Raw genomic sequence first — 22,167 nt, forward strand, 5'->3', positions numbered from 1 at the left:
ATTAGGCATATATGAGGATAATGCAAGAGATGAAAAATATAAAAAAAAATTTAAAAAATGGGGAGGAGAAAAGGGACTTACATAGCGGCATGCAGAATGGCATGGAGACTGGAACTGGCCCCAAAAGCCTCCCGTGGGTGCTCTGGCTGTCTGAATACAACAGCTGTTTAGTAAGGATGAAGGAAACTAATGATTATCTGAAATATAGATGTATATGGCTAGCCTAAATGACAGGCTGGATTTTTAATTTCTGCTACACTAGAACAGGATTTTTGTGCTTGAATCCCTCCCCCCCCCCCACCCCTTAACATATCCCAGTTGAAAATTGATATGAAATTTCCAGGTTTGAGAGTTGAGATCTGCATAGATCTTTTTAATAGTACTCAGGCCTAGGAATGGGTCACTTAGGCATTAAGCGCTGTCAGATGGGGTGGTTGAAACCCTTCCTAGTCATTTATACTCATTGAAATTGGGCTATTTCTTACCAGAGGAGTGGGAAATTGTAAATAGGTATCATATTGCACCCTATGGTACCTTCTACCCATGGGGAAATTACTATCTCCCATGTGCTGCAGCTAAACTTATAGAAAAGTTCACATTGAAGGATATCAAAAACTTCAAACTTCAGGATTTAGAAAAAAAAAAAATTTCTAATCTGATGCTGCATCTGTCCCTGCCGGCTCTGCACTGAGAGCTGAGCGATCAAAGACCGCTGATTGCTCAGTTCTCAGCATTCTGTGAGCAGAGACAAGAGGACTGTAAGGCCCCTTTCACACAGGCTTTCTGATCAGGTCCACCTCATCGGATGCTCCATGCACCTCTGTGGAGCAGTGGATGTCAGCAGTGACATGTCCGCTGGCTCCCGCTGCTATCTGATCCGATCCTGTCCATGAAATCCAGAAGGATGGAAACCCTATTTTCCATTAGTCTGGAGGATCAGATCGGATGAAAAGGGACAGGTGGTCCCTTTTCATCCAATTTCCCATAGAGGAGAGCGGGGATCTGACAGCCCTGTCTCTGCAAAAAAACAGAGACAGAGCTGTCATCCCCCTGCTCAGCAGAGATCGGCGGATTGATCCCCGCTGAGCAAAACAGAGTCCGCCGGGCTGAAAGCCTGTGTTAAAGGACCCTAAGTCAGGGGCTGGCTCAGGCTCTCTACAGATCGCTGAGAGGCTGAGCTAGCTGTCAGTCCAGGCTTCTGGGTGGATCCAGACCATATGGATGGGATCTTTTCAGAGCCTGGACTGGCTCTGTGACATCAGTTGACAGTGGGCTTCAACCTGCTGTCAGCTGAAAACGGATCACAGGAGTGCAGAACAAACTGCACCTCTTTGATCCATGGGAGAAGTACAGCCAAAATAGCTTTGGCTATACTTCTCCCCTAATGTATCAGAGCTTTCCAGTCTTTACATTTGGCGTCTGGATATGTTTTCTGTTTTTCAAGCTAAGAACATTTACAGCAAGTACAGAAAATACCTGTTAATCCTGCCAGAAATGCGGGGGGCTATGTCAGTTCCTCTGAGCTGAAGAGAAATTACAACCATCCTTATCTTTGTGTAAATTACTAGTTCCATCAAATAATCATCTAATAAAGATAAGCAAAGGCAAACATGTTTGAGGTCCAGCCTGGGTGACAACCGGCTCCCTCCCAAAATAGCGGGTGAGCGTAGCCACTCAGGGACAGGAAGTGTGTTAATTTGTAGAATTACCATGTGAAAATAAAGAAAACAGGCTTGAATAAAAGAAAACTAAAGGACTGGGTAGCTAAAATTTAGCATATTTTTGTTTTTGTGTTTAGATATGCTTAAAGCAGGCCAAACACCCCATAATCTGCTTGTAAAAGCTCTGCACAATATTCTTCCTATTTGCCAAGAGCTGTGTAGTGCAATAATGTACTACAAAAATATATTTTATTTATACACAGTCAGGTAATGCATGAAGTGTGTATGCACTATGCATGTGTGTACACATACATTGGGAATCAAATGAAAACTATGGGGTATATGTATAAAAATGTTGCTTTGCAAATGTCTCATCATTTGTGCAAACCTATCAATTAATACTCGTAATGTTTGTATTATGTGTATAATGTCAGTTTCTAATTTTTGCTTGTTACTAGGTGAGTATAACATTCCCCAATACTCAATCCTAAGAGAAAAATAGCCTCAAGAATGTTCCACAAAATTAGTTAAAGAACATTCATTTATAGAGAAAATTGCTTAACACTATAGGCTAAGGACATTCAACCAGCAGGGGAAATAATATGTGGAAACCTCAGCACTCTGTATGCTATATGGTGATTGCTGGAGAACTCCCAACTGACCGGTGAATGCAAATAACCAGCAGGGACAGTGTAAAAAAAAATAAAAAATAAACTAAAACCAGTGTGGCCTATCCACCAAATTTATACCAAGCATTTAAGTCTGATTTATTTTTTAACAACTTAAATGCCGGGCACTTCCGCCCCCCTTCATGCCCAGGCCAATTTTCAGCTTTCAGTGCTGTCACTCTTTGAATGACAACTGTGTAGACATGCAACGCTGTACCCACATTAAATATTTTTATATTTTTTTTTTTTACATACATAGTGCTTTCTTTTGGTGGTATTTAATTACCACTGGGTTTTTTATTGTTTGCTAAAAAAAACATAAAAAGACCAAAACTTTAGAACATTTTGTTTTCTCGATTTCTGTTAGAAAATTTTGTAAATAAGTACTTTTTCTCCTTCACTGATGTGTGCTGCTGAGGGGGCACTGATAGGCTGTACTGATGAGGTGGCACTGATGGGCACTGAGACAGCACTGAAGGGCACTGATGAGGTGGTAATGATGAGAAGGCACTAATATGCAGCACTGATGGGCACTGATGGGCAGCACAGATAGATGGCACTGAAGGGCACTTAATGGTGGTACTGATGGGCACTAATGGGTAGCACTGAAAGGCAGAACTGATGGGCACTGGTTGGCATCACTGCTGGGCACTGTTGGGGCTGCACTGATAACCAGTGTCAGTTTGATGAGTTGAAAGCCAATAACCAGCATTACATTGTTTACATTTGATCAGCTGTGATTGGACACAGCTGATCACATAGGTAAAGAACCTCGTCATCGGCTCTTTACCAAGATCGGGGAGGCACCGCGTCCCAGGAAAACAGCACACCGGTGATAGCCACACTGTGCGCCCCAGCGGGATTGCGCATGCGCAGTGAGACTGGGACGAGAGAACCACCCTGTCGCCATCATTATACAATACGGCGGGCGGGAGGTGGTTAAGGGGGACCTCACCAAAAAAAACTAAAAGCAAAAACAGCATGGGGTTTTCCACAAATTCCATACTAGACCCTTCAAGACTGATATGGGTTTGAAGGGGCAACCCCCACACAAAAAAATAACAAGTAAAAGCAAGATCCACCCCAAAATTCATACTAGACTCATATCCGAGGATGCAGCCTTGCTGATGAGAAAAGGGGGAGGGGGCATGATCGTGCATCCTCCCCTTCCCGAACCATACCAGGCCATGTGCCTTCAATTTGTCAAGAGGCAACCCCTTGGCAAGCACCCCACTTGTAAAGCATACTATGCTGATGAGGACAAGGGCCTGTTTTTAACAACCCTGGTCCAGGAGTTGTGGGGACCAGATACCACCTTTCTCCTCTGCCCAGTGACATAGTACCCCTACTAATTTACAAAAAATTGCAATAGTAAATAAGCAAACACAACTTTTTATAAGTACAAAACAGAAAATATCTCACAATGTAAATCCATTATCAGTCATGTTAACCAGGGATGCAGATCCACATCAATCATGCTGCCTAATGCCTGCTGACGCATCCAAACCTGTCTTTGTTTTTAGGTTGCAATAAAGTCACCCTTGAGTCCTAGTCCCTTTGTTTTTATTTTGGCAGCAAGAGAAGGGGGGATTCAAGTTGCCCGTTAGGACTTGTCAGCAGTTGGTGGGGTTTTTTCTTTTGGCAGGTCGGCAGGTGTCATGATTGAGATGGATTTGCATCACTGGATGACGTGATTGTCAGTGGATTTACATCCAGCCTGGGTGAGGTCAATCTAAAATTACAAGCAATAGTAAATAAGTTGTATGTCATGCATGCAATACAACTGCATTGCTTTTATTTTAAGGGCACCAGAGATTTTTTTCCCATTTCTCATTTATGTGCATGCGTGCCTATGCACCTTCGCAGTAATGGCGTAGAGAACTGGAGTCTACAAGTGATGGCGGTGGCCCCAGGGTGTGTGACACTGCTCCATTGCTCCTGGATGGGAGTGTGGGATCCCTGGATCTAGGCCTGTCGGTCAACAAGATGGAGGCTGTGCTTCTTCTCTCATTGGTCCTCCAGTCACAAAGATGGCAGCAGTTGCATTTCTGCCTTTTTAAGAGGCTTTGGCCATGCCCCTTGAATAATTGGGGCAGACCATAGGAGGTGGGCAACAATGAAATAATGCTGGTGAGGGCACATTGGGAGGTGTTGCCAGGTTCTGCTTTGCACCCCACAGGTAAGGAGTGGTGCCTACACCCCCTCTAGTTGGATTTAATTTTTGCCTTGCTGCGGAAGTGACGTAATACACCAGGGAGTGTATAACAGTGGAAGGAATATACAGTATAAATATCCTCATGGGGTTCCCATAGACAGGCTGCTCTGCTAAATGTATGCATGTTTGGCCCAAGGAGTTGCTAGTGTACCATATTATATATGGATTTGTATTTTATATTTGTTTTAAGGGGATATCATGTCTAGTTATATGCACCCATATATCTGAGATAAATAATTGGGCAGAATTAAGTCCGGCTAATTGGTGTGGCCCTCCACAGCAGTCCCATTTTCTCATGTGGTCCCTTTAGAAAATGAATTGCCCACCCCTGATTTACATTGTGGTACATTTTGTGGGTAATATCATTTTTTATAAAAGGAATTGTTAAAAATGATTTGTGTTGATTTACTATTGTTTTTTGGTGAATGTGAATGAGTAGGAGTATTATGTACACCTTACTCATTCATGTAAGAGGGGGTGGTATCTGGGGACCCCTTTATTATTAACTGGAGTTCCAGATTATGATAAGCCCCCTGCCTACAAACCCCCACACCCCACCCACCAGGCCGTGGTTGTGAGGCAGAGGCCCTTTTTCTCATCAACATGTAGCCTGGTATGGTTTAGGAACCTGGCAGCATGCTCAGATAAGGGTATGGATTTTGGGGGGCTACACACATTGTTTTTTGTTTGTTTTGTTGTTTCTATGTGTTTTCTTTTACCTGGCAGTTGGAAATCCCCAGCTGACAGCTGAATATCCCAGAGGATGAGTCACTGGTTAGGACGACGGTGGGTGCTGGCTCCCTAACTTTAGGAGTCTAAGGCTCCGTTCACATGTCAGCGTATGGATCGCGGGCAGAACCGCCGCGGTTCCGCCCGCGATCCGGAGATTATTGCAAATCGCGGGACGCCTGTGCGTTGCCCGTTGATTTGCAATAGCCCCCCAAACGCTGAGCGATGTTGCCGCGATTTCCGCCTGCCGAATCGCGGTAACATCGCGCAAAAAAAATTGCGGGACGCAATACGCTCCAAAGAAGCTCTTGTACTTTTTTGGGCGTAATGCGCCCCGCAATTTTTTTTGCGCGATGTTACCGCGATTCGGCAGGCGGAAATCGCGGCAACATCGCTCAGCGTTTGGGGGGCTATTGCAAATCAACGGGCAACGCACAGGCGTCCCGCGATTTGCAATAATCTCCGGATCGCGGGCGGAACCGCGGCGGTTCTGCCCGCGATCCATACGCTGACATGTGAACGGAGCCTTAGGATAGAAGCTGTCACATTTAGCAATGGTAATAATACTGCTGCAAAATGTTTAATTTCACACTTGAGCTGGAGGTTCGCTCCATTTGTTTAGCTGTTCACACAGGAATCTCCATAGACGTACATGGCGCTAAAATCTCCTTCATATAATTTCCCCTGCTGGTTAAAGGTTCTTATCCTATAGTGTTAGACTATTTTCTGTATTTTATGAGTGTTCTTTAGACCTCCAAAATTGTAAGTTCATCTTTAGTAACAACCCCCCCCCCCCCCACAATGCAATTATAGGTTCCACATAGGCGTGTGCACAGGGTGTGCCAGGTGTGCCTGGGCACACCCTAATCACCCTCTCTGGCACAGATTCCCCCTGTTTAAACCCCTGATATTTCAGCAAAGCCCCCTAACGGCTCCTACATTTTTGATAAAAAATAATAAAATTTTAAAATATAATAAAAATAAAAACTACTGAGAACATCATCTCCACTGCTCTGACACCACTCTCTGCCCTACTGACACCATCAGTATATATACACATGTACGTGTTTGAGCTTTGAGGTGCACACCCTAATGCAATAGGCTGTGCACACCTATGAGGTTCCATAAAGAGTGCATTCCTGTTGTCCTCATTTTAAAACTCTGTTTCGGCTGTTAGGGTGCACACACAAAGCATCCAGCCCATCCTGCAAATGGGAGAGGTCCCCAACGGCTGCATATGTAAAGAAAAACAGGAACAGCATTTTAAAATGAGAACCGCTGGTATTTACTATTTATGGGACATGGATTGCATAGGGTTTTTTTTTTTTTTTGTAAAACTTTACTCAAGGTAAAACTTACACCCCAAACTGTGACAAAAACACTCTCCTCAGTTACAACATGCCTTTTATTATCTATCTTCAGCTTTTATTAATTTATTTTTTCCTGTTTCTTGGTGCCTTTTTTTAGTAGACTGTAGCTGGGGTTCACCCAGCTCATGGTTATTTCTAGACAAAACAATACAATTACCCAGTCACATACTGCCAAATGCCGTTTATACACAAGACGCAACAAACAACTGAGAGAATGCGGATTTAAAAAAAAAAATGTTGCAATATGAAGAATGCAGTCCAAGCTGGAAAGTGTAACAGATCTGAATACCATGCACATTGCCATGTATGCATAAATAAGAAATCCTCTGGCTATGCTTAAATGCAAACGTGATCTTGTATCTTGATTTAATGGTAGATTTCATTTATAAGTGAGATGTGTTCTGTAGCAGCACAATTATTTGATTTGAATGTGGGTAAAAAGTAAACATCTCTGTGCCATCTAATGTTAGGGAGGAAAGAAAAAAAAGACCTATCTAAGAATATGTAACATGGGTATTCTCTTTGTCTTACAATGTCTTTCATTAATGTCTAGGACCATTATTGGTGCTGGTGAACATGGGTATCATCACCCAATCCACCCAAAATCAATCATTCTGTGCTGTAATCTGAAGATATACAGTATCTTCAACCTGGCTATTATAAGGACACATGATAGCAGTCCACCCAATATAGTAAAGTTTATTTTTTAGTACTGGATGTATAGCTCCAGTCCACTTTGTTTAGGCACGGGCCATATACACCTTATGGACAAAAAGTGTAGACCCCCAGACCATCAAACTTATACAAGCTGTTGGACATCCCATTCCAAAACCTAGGCATTATTTTGAGCTGGCCCTTTTATGTGTTTATGTCAACCTCCACTCTTCTGGGAAAGCTTTCCGAAAAAATGTTTGTAGTGTGTCTGTGGAAAATTGGTGCCCTGACAGTGTATTTGTGTAATACTAGTCAGAAATTGAGGCCATTTTGCACTGTAAAGTTTTAATCATTGTGAACCAAGGATATGTGTGAGCCCCTCAGGCTGTATAGGAATGAAGTCCCGCACCCACCGCTGTGAGTGCTGGCCGGGACGGGAGCTTGTCCATGCTCCAGGCAATGGTAGAGATTGATAAGGTGTCCCAGGAGCCACACATCAAATCAAGACCTGCTGTGTAATAATGAATGGCACTCTCAGCCTGGACCCCTCCAGGCTATGCCCCAACGTGTTTCTCTTTGCCCACCTGGAGCTTACTCATGGGAATGAAGTCTCCAGGTAGAAGGGGGTCCCCTTCCACTGGGAGACTCCCTCCCAATGAGTAAGCTCCAGTGGGCAGAGTGAAATGCCTCCTAGTCTCTCTCTACCATTAACAGAGATATATAGTAACTAAGTATAACTACTTCACTACTGTACTTAAGTACCGAAAGGCGGTATCTGTACTTTCCTAGAGTAGAATTTTTTTCTCCTACTTCCACTTTTACTTCACTTCAATGATTTCAATACTTCTACTCCAATATTTTTTTTGTGCTGCATAGTTACTCGTTAATATTATAAAAATTACCACTGCCAGAACAGTAGATGGCAGGTTTCATGAAGCTCAAAACATGTGTATTATTAGCGCATACGAAAATAAATGCTACTGTATGTATAAATAAAAGCTGCATTTGAAATAATAAAAAACAATATGATGTTCAAACTTTTGACCTCTTTCTTTAATAACTACATAACACAGTACTTGTACTTTTACTTTCAGTACTTGAGTAGCAATTTTTTTTTTCAAAACTACTGGTACTTTTACTTTCAGTACTTGAGTAGCAAATTTTTTAAAAAAACTACTTGCAATACTTAAGTACAAAAAATGTTGAATACTTTAGTACTTCTACTCAAGTCACTTTTTGATCGAGGGCTTCCACTTCTACTCAAGTCACTTTTTGATTGAGCACTTGTACTTTTACTCAAGTATGGGTTTCGAGTACTTTATACAACTCTGATAACCGTTTAAGCTAAAAACAGAGGGGTTTGCTTGCACATATTTGCAAATATATAAGCTGCAGTGCTCACGTCAAGGTCCTAACTCTATAATTAATGACTGCAGTTAGACAGGGTCAGTTTGGTTGCTTTGCAGGCTGGCTAGTAATTGTACTGGGAAATCTTTTGTTTGTTTGTGATAATTGTTCTTTGCCTGTCAGAATATACCTGGTGTATTGATTCCCTTAGAGCAGCCTTTCTCGACGCAGGTTTTTTTTTTTTTTTGTACCCCAGAGGAACTCTTGAAATAATATTCATGTCTTAGCAAATCCCTACCAAAAAGGATTATACCTACGGCTTACATACATTAGCATGATCTTTAAATTATAGGTAATTTTAAATAAAAGAGTGTGTCATTCCCAAAGTATTTGACACCTAGGGCAGATTATTTTTTAACAAACTATCTTTTATACAACATTTTTCAATATCAATCTTGAAAGGAAAATAATAATGATAATAGAGAAACAGAGAAATTAAAATTGCGGTGTCCCTTAAATTAAAAAGAAAAGTTTAATTGGTCTAAATAATTTATCACCTTCCTCATTTACCAATCCAGCAGTCCCGTTCGCTCACTTGACAATGTACGCATGTTACTTTTCGATAGAGGAAACTCACTTCTCCAAAGCTCAATGCTTATTCTCTTTCCGGAGCTTCTTCTACATCTCTCTCTCTCTCCATAACACTAGACTAGATCCCTAGGTGCCAAACAAAAAATTATCTTGCGCTCGGGTGGTATGTAATGAAGGATAAAGGAACTTATATGGTCTTGATATGCACCACTCAAGGTCTTGCTGCCTCCTCAGGACCAAGGGCACCCAAAATGTACCAAAAGCCAACAAAAAAGGTTCATCAATCCAAGGATGACATACATTATACTCACAAAGGAGTGATGATATAGCACATATAAAAGACAATGGAACCAGTTATCTCCAAGGTGACCAGGGAACCCCTGTACTGGATTACATGCTGGCGTCAGCAGCTATATGGCTGGGCTGATGCATTTCAAGAGAGGACCCTCTTCCTCAGAGCCAAAAAGTGCTTTGGCTCTTTGGCTCTAAGGAAGAGGGTCCTCCTTCGACACACACCAGCCCAGCCATATAGCTGCTGACGCCAGCACGTCATCCAGTACAGGGTTTTCCTTGTCACCTTGGAGACGACTGGTTCCATTGTCTTTTTATACTCATCACTCGTTTGTGAGTATAATGTATGTTGTCTTTGGATCGATTAACCTTTTTTTGGTGGTGATGTGCGAGGTCAGTGCGCCCTTCTTTTTTTGTTGTTGTCTTTAGGTCCCTAGGTGCTCTGTGCTGCGAGACTGGTCCCAGTATGTATGGAACCAGTCACCAGTGATGAGGCCAAGCATGACACTTCTTAATTACCAGAGTATAGGTCACCCCGGCTCTGTCACTTATTTCCTGGCTGATTGGATAATTTAGCATGTGACACAAATGGGAAAGTCATGAGCAACTGTAATCTAGCCTCCTTAAAACAGTTTTTCTGCTTATTAGGTCCATGTACTGTATTTTCTCTAACTCCTCACGCTCCTTGAATAAGCCCTGTTTTTTTTTATATACTTTGCATGCACCCCTTTAATAACTTCAGACCATGTAAATAAACTGAAACACACATTCTTTTACTAAAGTAGTTTAAAATAGTACAGAAGCAGTTCTCCAAAACATCTCCAAGACACATTCTCTATGTGCCCGTATTGGACTGCCCCATGAGGTAGTCAGACCTGAGCATACCTATCAACCATCCCGTATTCGCCGGAACCGTCCCAGTGTTTCAAGTAAATCCCAGTGTCCCACGAATCTGGGCTGATTACCGCTGCAGAGCCTGGTGCCAAAACAAGTTCTGGCACTTGACTCCACTAATCCAGCTGGCAGGTGCATGCCCCACCATGCCGTGCTGCAGCAAGCAAGGCTGAGACTGACACACTCAATGCCAAGCCAGCATATTCCCCTACCTCTCTGCTCACTCACCCGCCAGCTCGCCCACCCACTCTATAGGGTGCAGGATGGGAGAGGAGGTAGGCTAGGTGTGCTCCACCTCCTCCTCATGTCCCCCTGTATCTGCTCATAACCCCTGGCATGCAGCAAATGCTGTGCATGTGAAGGGGTAGTGTGGGCAGGAATTTTAAAGCAGTGCTCTGGAAACCTGACAGCCTCGGGGTGAGTGGACCCTCTCTGAGCTCACCCTCTCACTCTTCCTAACTTCCATAAAACATAGTGATCCTTCCTTCCTGCCTTCCATGTACCATAGTTATCCTCATTCCTGCCTTCCATGTGCCATAGTGATCCTTCTTTCCTGCCTTCCATGTACCATAGTGATCCTGCCTTCCATGAGCCATAGTGATCCTTCCTGCCTTCCATATAACATAGTCATCCTTCCTGCCTTCCATGTACCATAGTGATCCTTCTGTCCGGCCTTCCATGTGCCATAGTGATTCTTTCTTCCTTCTATGTGTTATAGAGATCCTTCCTGCCTTCCATGTGCCATAGTGATCCTTCCTGCCTTCTATGTGCCATAGTAATCCTTCCTTCCTGCCTTCCATGTACCATAGTGATTCTGCCTTGCATGAGCAATAGTGATCCTTCCTGCCTTCTATATATCATAGTGACCCTTACTGCCTTCCATGTACCATAGTGATCCTTCTTTCCTGCCTTCCATGTGCCAGAGTGATCCTTCTTTCCTGCCTTCCATGTGATATAGGGATCCTTCATGCCTTCCATGAGCCATAGTGATTCTTCTTGCCTTCCATGGGCCATAGTGATCCTTACTACCATCCATATGCCATAGTGATCCTTTCTGCCTTCCATGTACCATTGTGATTTTCCCTACCTTCCATATACCATAGTCATCCTTTCTGCCTTCCATGTACCATAGTAATCCTTCCTGCCTTCCATGTACCATAGTGATCCTTCTTTCCGGACTTTCATGTGCCATAGTGATCCTTCTTTCCTGCCTTCGATGTGCCATAGTGATCATTTCTGCTTTCCATGTACCATAATGATCGCTCCTGCATTCCATATTCCATAGTGATCCTAACTGCCTTCCATGTGCCATAGTGATCCTTCCTCCCTTCCATATGCCATAGTGATCCTTCCTTCCTGCCCTTCATGTACCATAGTGATCCCTCCTTCCTTTCTTCCATATACTATAGTGATCCTTCCCTCTCTCAAATCTCTCTCCCTCAGAGTTGGTTCACACTGGAACACAGTTCAGGAAAGCGGCATTCATTTCCCGCATGGTTGCACTGCATGCAACCATGCTGCCCTTGTGAAACGCACGTGGGTGCCATTAATTGTTAATAGCAGTGTGTTTGCAGCCACCAAATCACATGGTACTGCAGTATTTTGCGGTTTGGTGTGGTACGATTTGAAAAAGTAGTGCTTTGCAGAGCATCTCTATTCACTTGAATGGGTCGTGGTTGGTGGGCAGTAGTAGTTTTAGCACCCCTACAACCACTAGAGCGTATGAGCTGTAAGTATTGAGTTGAATATTTCTGACATTTGAGATAAGATTTCAATCTGATGTTCATTTGTTCATGAAATGCTGCACTGTATACAGCAAATATGCTCAGCTTCTGTTTTATCATCCATCATTAAGCTACTCCCACTTTTTGGCGCCACTTGACCATGACCATCATTTTCTACTACGTGCTACATGTACTGCAGTACTTATTCTTTGGCTCCATCCCAGGGTTCCTCAGGTCCTTCATAATCCTCTATGTTAAGCTCTCTGTCTATTTTCAGCATATACAAAAACTTAAGTATTGGAAGTATTTTCTAAACGATTGTGTTGAGTTTTATATGTATCCCTGGGACTTCAGCTTGTGGAACAGCAACCAAAGCATATTTTATAGGTACAAGGAAGCAGGGGTTTTGTTTAACCACTGCCTTAAACCCCTCTCACTATTCTGTTTGGCTACACCCGCTTTTTGCTGCGTTGTGCATAGGGGTGCACCGATCCGACTTTTCTTGTCCCGATACCGATACTGATATCTGGCACTGTTTATCTGCCGATACCGATCCGGAACTACACACATACACAATATTCATGCGGCTGCAGTACAGAGCAAAGCCGCTGCTTCATGTGTATGGCTCCTCCATTCACAGGCGGAGTGCATCTGATATCAGGAAGTAGTGGCTCCCATCCCATACTACTACTACACCAAGTAAGGGACGGCTGAGCCGGGACTCAGTAAAACCGGATCGGCGGCTCCGTGCAAGTAAGGGACGGCAGAGCCGGGACTCAGCAAAACCGGATCGGCCCGTGAATCGGTTAATTTTACCGATCCCTCGATTGAGCTATTGTGGCAGTATCAGCGCTGATATCTGATCCTAATATTGGATCGGTGCATCCCTAGTTGTGCATAGCATGCCACAGGTCATTTCCAACCTAATTTGTCCCTTATTCTCAAGTTCAAAAGTTGGGAGGTATGCCTGAGTTAAGCTGGATACACACTATCCAACTTTTGTGGTTAGATTTCCTTCAGATTTACCTTTTCTATGTAGTGCAAGGGCCTGCCAGATTGCATACAAATTGAAATTGTTTAGGTTTGACCTCATATTATATGGTTTTGGTAAGTCTAAAGGAAAAAGTCTTCAGAAAATCTTATAGTGTCTATAAGCCCATTAGGTGGTAAAATCCATTAGCCACTTGCCCCCGCCCACCATCAAATGACGGTGGAGCGGTGTGGCTCTCGTTCTGGGATGATGTCATATGATGGCACCCCAGAATACCCACTTTCTTGCGGCCGTACCGTGTTCCTAAGACACAGCGCGACACCGATCTTGGTAAAGACCCAATGACGTGGCTCTTTACCCATGTGATCGGCTGTGTCCAATCACATCCAATCACATGTAACTGAGGAAATGCCATTTATCTGCACTCCTCGCCTCACACCTTCAGAGTGGCTTTTGGGACCCAATTAGCCATTTTCCTTCATCTGTGTCATGTGACTCGTTAGTGTTACAAGGTCTCAGGTGTGAATAGGGAGCAGGTGTGTTAAATTTGCTGTTTTTCACTCTCACTCTCTCATACTGGCCACTGGAAGTTCAACATGGCACCTCATGGCAAAGAACGCTCTGAGGATCTGAAAAAAATAATTGTTGCTCTACATAAAGATGGCCTAGGCTATAAGAAGTTTGCCAAGACACTGAAACTGAGCTGCATGATGGTGGCAAAGATCATACAACAGTTTAACAGGACAGGTTCCTCTCAAAACAGGCCTTGCAATGCTCGACAAAACAAGTTGAGTGCACGTGCTCAGCACCATATCCAGAGGTTGTCTTTGGGAAATAGATGTATGAGTGCTGCCAGCATTGCTGCAGAGGTTGAAGGGGTGGGGGGGTCAGCCTTTCAGTGCTCAGACCATACTCCGCACACTGCATCAAATTAGTCTGAATGACTGCCATCCCAGAAGGAAGCCTCTTCTAAAGATGATGCACAAGAAAGCCTGCAAACAGTTTGCTGAAGACAAGCAGACTAAGGACATGGATTACTGGAACCATGTCCTGTGGACTGATGAGACCAAGATAAATTAATTTGGTTCAGATGGTGTCAGGCGTGTGTGGCGGCAACCAGGTGAGAAGTACAAAGACAAGTGTGTCTTGCCTACAGTCAAGCATGGTGGTGGTCTGGGGCTGCATGAGTGCTGCCAGCACTGGGGAGCTACAGTTCATTGAGGGAACCATGAATGCCAGTTTGTACTGTGACATACTGAAGCAGAGCATGATCCCCTCCCTTTGGAGACTGGCCTGCAGGGCAGTACTCCAACATGATAAAGACCCCAAACACACCTTCAAGACGTCCACTGCCTTGCTAAAGAAGCTGAGGGTAAAGGTGATGGACTGGCCAAGCATGTCTCCAGACCTAAACCCTATTGAGCATCTGTGGGGTATCCTCAAATGGAAGGTGGAGGAGCGCAAGGTCTCCAACATCCACCAGCTCCATTATGTCGTCCTGGAGGAGTGGAAGAGGACTCCAGTAGCAACCTGTGAAGCTCTGGTGAACTCCATGCCCAAGAGAGTTAAGGCAGTGTTTGGAAATAATGGTGGCCACACAAAATATTGACACTTTGGGCCCAATTTGGAATTTTCACTTAGGGTGTACTCTCTTTTGTTGCCAGCAGTTTAGACATTAATGGCTGTGTGTTGAGTTATTTTGAGGGGACAGCAGGTTTACACTGTTATACAAGCTGTGCACTCACTACTTTACATTGTAGCAACGTGTCATTTCTTCAGTGTTGTCACATGAAAAGATATAATAAAATATTTACATAAATGTGAGGGGTGTACTCACTTGTGAGATACTGTATGTATAATTACTTCTTATAGTCGGTATTGAGCATATCTTACTGATTTGCCTACACTGTTTTGCAGTTTGACAGACTGAATCTTGCTCTTCAAAGAACAATCACAAGACATAAAACAAAGTGTAGCACGAACAGGTAAGCCCAGTTGCATGTTTACTATAGCACATTTATTTGTATATAGAAAGGCACATTATTATCTAGGAGGAGCTAGTAAGACCTTTCAGCATCCCCTGATCTGCCTGATGTTTTGTTCAATACAGACAGTCTAAAAATAGACTGCATAAGTCTTTTTAATGCTTCGACCATTGACCTGTCTTTCAAAACCATGTAAGCTAAAACGAATCATATTAAAAAATGAACCATCATGTTGTACACAAGCAGTATTTTGCAGCTGCTTCAATCATTTTCATTATGCCAGAAAAATTGGACTGCTCAGCTCTAATAAAACACTTAAACCATGAATCTATTAGGTTGATTTAATAAGGAAAAAGCAGGGATTAAAGTGCAGTAAGTCACAGCAACCTATTAGAATTTATCTTTCAGTGACATGACATCAGTCAAGTGACATTTGATTGGCTGCCTCTGGTTACCACACTCTGCATATAATCTTTGCACTGCTCTATTTAAAAAATAGCCAGTTCTTATCTCTATGATTTCTTCTGTTAAGCACTTGCCATGAATACTGTCTGCTCTTCAGCTGTTCAGACAGAGATTCTGTTGAGGCCTCCCTTTCTATTGAACGTGGCATGTGAGAAAATGAAAAAGACTCCTGGCTCTGGTTTCTATTAGATAACGCAACAAAAGCAACCCACCTGCAGATTCACAGGGGCTTCTCTTATCATGATAGTATTGCATCTTTTGAGTGAAATTTTAAGAGGAAAATGGCTGATTCTAAGGGTTATATGGAAGTAAAAAACTTTGAAAAAATGTTTAAAGCTAGTACCAAAATTATAATGTATACATATATCACATAATATACAAGGTACAAGGACATAACAGTTTTCAGGTTTGGAGAGAGTTCAGGGGGAGGGGCAAATAATTAATAAAGGGGATGTTAAGTTTTCTTTACAGTAAAATATTAGAAAACTGGGTATGTTGTGTTTGAAAAATATAAAATAAAGGATAAATTAATAAAGCAGATATTTTAAATAATAAATAAATAATAAATAAATAATAAATAAATAAATAAATAATAATAAATAAATATTGGAAAATCTAGGTATATTGTGTTTGGAAATAAGTAGCGGGCAACTAAATTCTTAAGGAATGATGGAAAATCTTCCTAATGATAAAATATTAGGAAATTAGGATATATTGTGCTTGGGATTATTTTTATTATTATTATACAGGATTTATATAGCGCCAACAGTTTGCGCAGCACTTTACAATATAAGGGAAGACAATGCAGTTACAATACAATTCAATACAGGAGGAATTAGAGAGCCCTGCTCGTTAGAGCTTTCAGATTAGAATATAGAAAGTTAAATCAACAAGACAAAGAGTGCACGGACAGTCTGTTCACTCTTTGTCTTGTTGATTTTTTTCACAGTGACTGGTTCCTGCTGGTACTCAGAGAGCTGCATTGACCCCAAGTTTCAGATAGAATTCACTTTTGCGGCTGGACTTAATTAAGAAACCATGGACTGGACTGCAGCAGGTCTCATTTTGTTTTCCATTTGGCACAGTCATTAGATATATAGTATGATGTTTTTATTTTTGGGGAAAAAAAAGTAGCAGGCAGCTAAATTCAAAAAGAAGGATGGAAACTCTTCTTTACAGCAAAATATTGCAAAAATTAGATATGTAGTGGAAAACTAAATAAATAAAGGGGGGGGGGTCTTTATTACTTTGAAACATTGGAAATATTGGTTATATCGTGTTGAGAAAAATGGAGGGAACTAAATCAATATTTGAATAATTGGTTATGTTGTATTTAGGAAAAAGCTAGGGGGCATCTATATTATTAAGTATCGATAATATATTGAAATATTAGAAATATTGGGTATGTTGTGTTGAGAAAAATGGAGGGAACTAATTTAATAGGGAAGGATGCAACATCTTCTTTACCCTAAAATATTAGAAAAATTTGATATGCTGTGTTTGGAAAAAGTAACAGGGAACTAAATTAATAAAGAAGGATAGGGAACCGTCTTAACAATAAAATATTAGAAAAATTGGATATGTTGAATTTGGGAAAAACATAGCGGGCAACTATATAAATAAAGGGGGGGGGTGGAACACCTTCATTACATCTTCTTTACCCTAAAATATTAGAAACATTTGATATGCTGTGTTTGGAGAAAGTAACAGGCAACTAAATTAATAAAGAAGGATAGGGAACCTTCTTAACAATAAAATATTAGAAAAATTGGATATGTTGAATTTGGGAAAAACATAGCGGGCAACTATATAAATAAAGGGGGGGTGGAACACCTTCTTTACATTGAAATATTAGAAATATTGAGTATGTTGTGTTGAGAAAACTGGAGGGAACTAAAGTAATAAGGAAAGATGGAACTTTTTCTTTACTGTAAAATATAAAAAAAAATTGATATGTTGTGTTTTGAAAAAGCAGCTAAATTAATAAGGAAGGATGGGAAATCCTTCTTAAAAATAAAATATTAGAAAAATTGGATATATTGTATTTTGGAAAAAAATAGTGGGCAACTAAATTAATAAAGGAGGGATGGAAAACATTTACAGAGTTTTAGAGAAATTGGGTATGGTGTGTTTGGAAAAAGAAAGGGGAAAACTTAATGAACAAAGGGGATGGAAAAAGGGGATAGAAAAAGATGTTTTGGAGTCAATTTGGAACAAAAAAAAAGGCCAAAAGATTTTCTTGCATTTTCTGATTTCTAAAATTATAATTACTAAAGGATAACAGAGTAACATTTTGGACCAGGAAATTGATTTGTTTGCCCCTGGGGATCAGGAAAGATTTTATTTTCTTCCTCGTGGCTAAATTGGAAAAAGTCTTTATTTCAACATTATTAAAAATAGAATGGCCTTTGTTGAGCATTCTTTTTTTTTTTTTACAACAGATCACTGAAAAAAGTCTCACTAGAGCAAATACACGAAAATACTGCTGCCAGGGGGCTACATGAAGAAGCAGTAGGCAGGAAAGAGACATAGACTGTTTTGAGAGAGGTCAGAAGAGGAGGGAGGAGGGAGGAGGGAGGGGGGGGGGGGCATGATCGATGACAGAACACACACTGCTGCTGCTGAGAAGAAGGGACAAGAATTTAGCTGACAAAATATACAATCTTATCTTGCTGCTTCCTCAGCAGCAGTGTTCATCTGTTCTAAATGACCCAGCATTCTGGGAATATAAAGCCACTGACAGCCTCCTAGTCTTGCAAGGCTTAAATTCCCAGGGACATGTCAAGCTGCACACTCAGTGGAGTCGCTTTACTAAAGGCAAATAGGCAGCTCATTTTACAAGAGAAGTTGCACATTGAAAGGGAATTTTCCTCTTACTAGGATCACCCTATATGCCTTTGATTTCTGAGCTGTCCCACTGTATCATGTTACCATTGTTGCCAGTGTTCATTATGCTGAGTTTTCTTTATGATCTTAATTTGTTTGTTCTGCACTGTTGATGGTTGTCATCTTGTTATTTGAAAACTTAATAAAAATTATTGCAAACGAAAGGGAATTTTCCCCAGAGCGTAGACAATGAGGTAAAACTCTACTCACTTTCATCATCTAATGCAAGGAAAAAATAAACACTTTTTTTATATTTTCCTTGCACGCAATAAGGTATTCTTTGCAAAGTGAAATTTCCTTTCACTGTGCAACTTCTCTCTCGAAGTAAACAGCCAATTGGCCTAAAATAAATCATTTCATGCATGTCCAAGAACAGCTTGCAATAAAATAATTACTGGACTCCACCTTTGCTAATAATATGAATGTCCCATGTAACAAAATATGAGGGCCTGTGCTAGAGCACCCACTACTTTAGCAAGCACGATTTTTATTGTGGTGTGTGTATTTCTTAAGATAAAAAACATTTATTTCTCTTTTGTTCATTGACGGCACAGCTCCTGATCTTCTTAACCATTGGGTTATACTGCCCCCTACAGGAGTAGGACACTAGGCGTAAAAAAAAGTCTGGCTATGCCTATGGGCAGTCCTAGGGGGTATACTCCCTCTCTCTGCTATAGTAGGTACTCAGTTTTTTTTCTGCCTAGTCAGGAGTAAGGACCTAGTTCCTTGCTGGGATCTCTGGTCCTGGCAATTTTTTCTTTTTAGATATAATTTCTTTCTCCTGTTTTTTTTATTGTGACATCTACAATCAACTTCCGGACTGGGCGATGGGCTGGATAATCTAGATCCAGTGGTCACACCAGTCTGGCCAGGGAGTGCGTGTAGACCTCACGTCCGCACTAGGTCGGCTTTAGCATAGCCTCATCAGACGAGGGCTAGCTTGCTAGTTAAATGCCTCGCGAGGTCACATACGACCGGGACTCGGCCTGGGTCGCAGCGTTCCTCCTGGCCAACAGCCCCCCATTTCGATGGAGAGGTTCTGTCTGGAGCCATGCTCGCCTGGTTTCTGGTATGGTAAGTGGCTGTCCCCCCCTCTCCCCCTGTAGGGTTATGGGGTGGACGTGGGCCCCTGCATGGAACGGTCGGACCCCTGGGTTCCCCTCCTTCCCGTTCGGCACCCCTCTCATCGGTCTGGCAGTCCGTGTGGGCCATATCACCCCCCATCTGCCCCTTCTTCCCCCCTATTTTACTTATGCTGGGGCTATGGTTTGGCCTGATGCACTGCCTGGGGTGGGGGGCAGGGTTCTGTGCTGGCGATGGGAGTGGGGGGATGTGCCGCCGGCAACTGGGCGATCAGCTGTATGGGGGGGGGTCTGTGACTGTTGGGGGCTCCTGCCAGGGGCCTCCTTTCCTGCCTGTCTCATTTTCTCAGGCCTAGGGATTTACCCTGGGGCCCTGGGAGCCTCATGGTGCCGCCATTTTGCTATAGCCTGTGTTCACAATGCGCAGAGGCCATTTTGCGGTGGTTTGCCATTGAAAATAGCTGCGACCATGACAGTGGAGCCCTGTGGGCGGCAAATTTGGCCGTGGGAGCCCCTTCTCATCCCTTGGTGGTGACTCCTGGATCTTTTCATTTCCTGATCGCTGCAGGTGGAGTGCAGATTATCCTTGTGGCTGCAGGTGCCTGTTTCTGCTGGGTGGTGAGTCTGGTGGGATCCTCTCCCTCTCTGCTGAGGATTGATTAGGTGCTCTGTTATTGGTGACCGAGTGGTGCTGCTGGAGTGGTGGGGGTCTCTTAGCAGTGCTTTTACACACTTTTTTGTGGGGTCCCCCTATTAACTCATGGAGTCTTTGGACCATTTTTCCCCACCTGATCCCCTCTCAGAGACTGCGGGGCCCTCCAGGTCCCAACCATCCATCGAAGCACTGACGGTGGTACTGGAGTCTTTTGTGTCCCGGTTGGTGGTGGTTTTTGGGCGACGGGCCAGCAAAAAGCGCGCCCTGCCTTCCCCTGCCTTCCCCTGCCTCATCTGTCTCCTCCGATCCTGAATCTGATTCGGCCACTGCAGATGTGGGACACTCTGTTAGGTCTGCGCCCACGCACCCTGAGTTCTCAGATAGTGAAGATGATTTCTCCACTTCTGCAACCGCACACAAAAAGGCGCTGGTGGATGCACTGATTGTATAAAGCTGCAACGAAGGCGTTGGTTCCTTTTGGCACTCACAAGCCATCCAGTGGTTCACTTCTTAAGAAGTTTCACCCGTGGTGGACACTCCAGTCTCCAGACTGAACAAAGCAACCATGATTTTGGTTGAAGAGTCCCTGGCCTTTAAGGACCCGGCTGATAGGAAGGCAGAGGCTGTGGCCCGCAATATGTACACCCTTACTGGTTTGGCACTGAGGCTGGTATTTACCATTACACTGGTGTCGCAAACTCTGACCGAGTGGGCTAAGCTTTTACACCATGACCTGGAGGGGGAGTAGCCCCCCCCACCTTTGCTGAACCAATGGACCAGTTGATCCAGGGGCTGCAATTTATCTGTGATGCCTCTTTGGATGCGGCTCCCCTAGTTTCTAGGCTCTCTGTTTCAGCAGTGGTCCTTCGGGGTATTTTTTGGCTCAGATGCTGGTCTGCAGACCAGACTTCCTAAGAATGCTTTGACTAATCTTCCTTTTCAAGGAGATCACCTTTTTGGAGCTACCCTGGATGACATTATTAAGGGGCTCACAGGGGGGAAGGGTACCTTTCTTCTGCAGGCTACTAAGGGCAAGGACCCTTGTCGTAGATGTGGATCATCCTTCTCGGCTCATAAGAAGTTTTTTTCGTCCCTCAGGGGCAACTGACAGAGGATCAAAGCCATTCAGGGACTCCTCTGTTGAATCCAAGCAAACTTGTTCTGGCAAGTCTAGAGCGGGTTTATCAAGACCCGCGGAAAAGGCTCCTTCAGCATGAAGGTGCGTCCTCATCCATATTGGGGGTGGGGGGACGTCTTCGCTGGTTACTGGACTTGTGGACTTCCCTGGTACAAAACAAGTAGGTCCACAAAGTCATACAATCCAGCTACAAGATTGAGTTTTGCCCTTACCCCCCGGCAAGGTTCTTTCCTTTCAACCTGCTCCTGTCCCCCAGCCGCTTACAGGGTCTTTTTGGGGCAATGCAAGACCTGTTACTTCAAGCTGCGATGGTGATGGTTCAGGGTTTTTACTCAATCAGTTCCCTGGAAGGAAGGCAAGGTGTGTCCAATCCTAGACCTCAAGGCGCTGAACAGGTGCAAAAGTTCAGAATGGAGTCCATTTGCATGGTGGTGGCATCCCTACATCGAGGGGATTTTCTTGCCTCTATCGACATCAAGGATGCTTACCCTCACATTCCAATATGTGTCGGCCACCAGCGCTTCCTCCGCTTTGCTGTGGGAGAGGAGCATTATCAGTTTGTGGCATTACCCTTTGGTCTCACCTCTGCTCCTCGGGTCTTCACAAAAGTGTTAGCCCCGGTACTAGCATTGTAATGCCAACAGGGAATCGTGGTACTGGACTACTTGGACGACCCCCTTCTGCAAGCAGAGTCTCCTACTGCTCTGGTGGAAAACCTGGAAATCTCCATAATAACTCTGAGAGAGTTTGGCTGGATTCTGAATTTTTAGAAATCTTCTCTGGGTCCGTCCACAGAGCTGGACTATCTGGCTCTGACTCTG

The 22,167-nt window shown here is 43.2% G+C and overlaps 1 protein-coding gene across 1 annotated transcript in view; it reads left to right on the plus strand.

Annotated features, from left to right (window-relative positions):
* Positions 1-22,167, plus strand: part of GUCY1A1 (guanylate cyclase 1 soluble subunit alpha 1) — an 83,734-nt gene that overhangs the window by 16,268 nt on the left and 45,299 nt on the right. The window contains exon 2 of the mRNA XM_082255448.1: positions 15,053-15,120. Within this exon, the coding sequence (XP_082111574.1) occupies positions 15,053-15,120 (68 nt within the window). The remainder of the gene's footprint in view (positions 1-15,052; positions 15,121-22,167) is intronic.

Source organism: Pelophylax lessonae, assembly GCF_965119305.1.
Source record: "Pelophylax lessonae genome assembly, chromosome: 1".
Classification (NCBI taxonomy): Eukaryota; Metazoa; Chordata; class Amphibia; order Anura; family Ranidae; genus Pelophylax; species Pelophylax lessonae.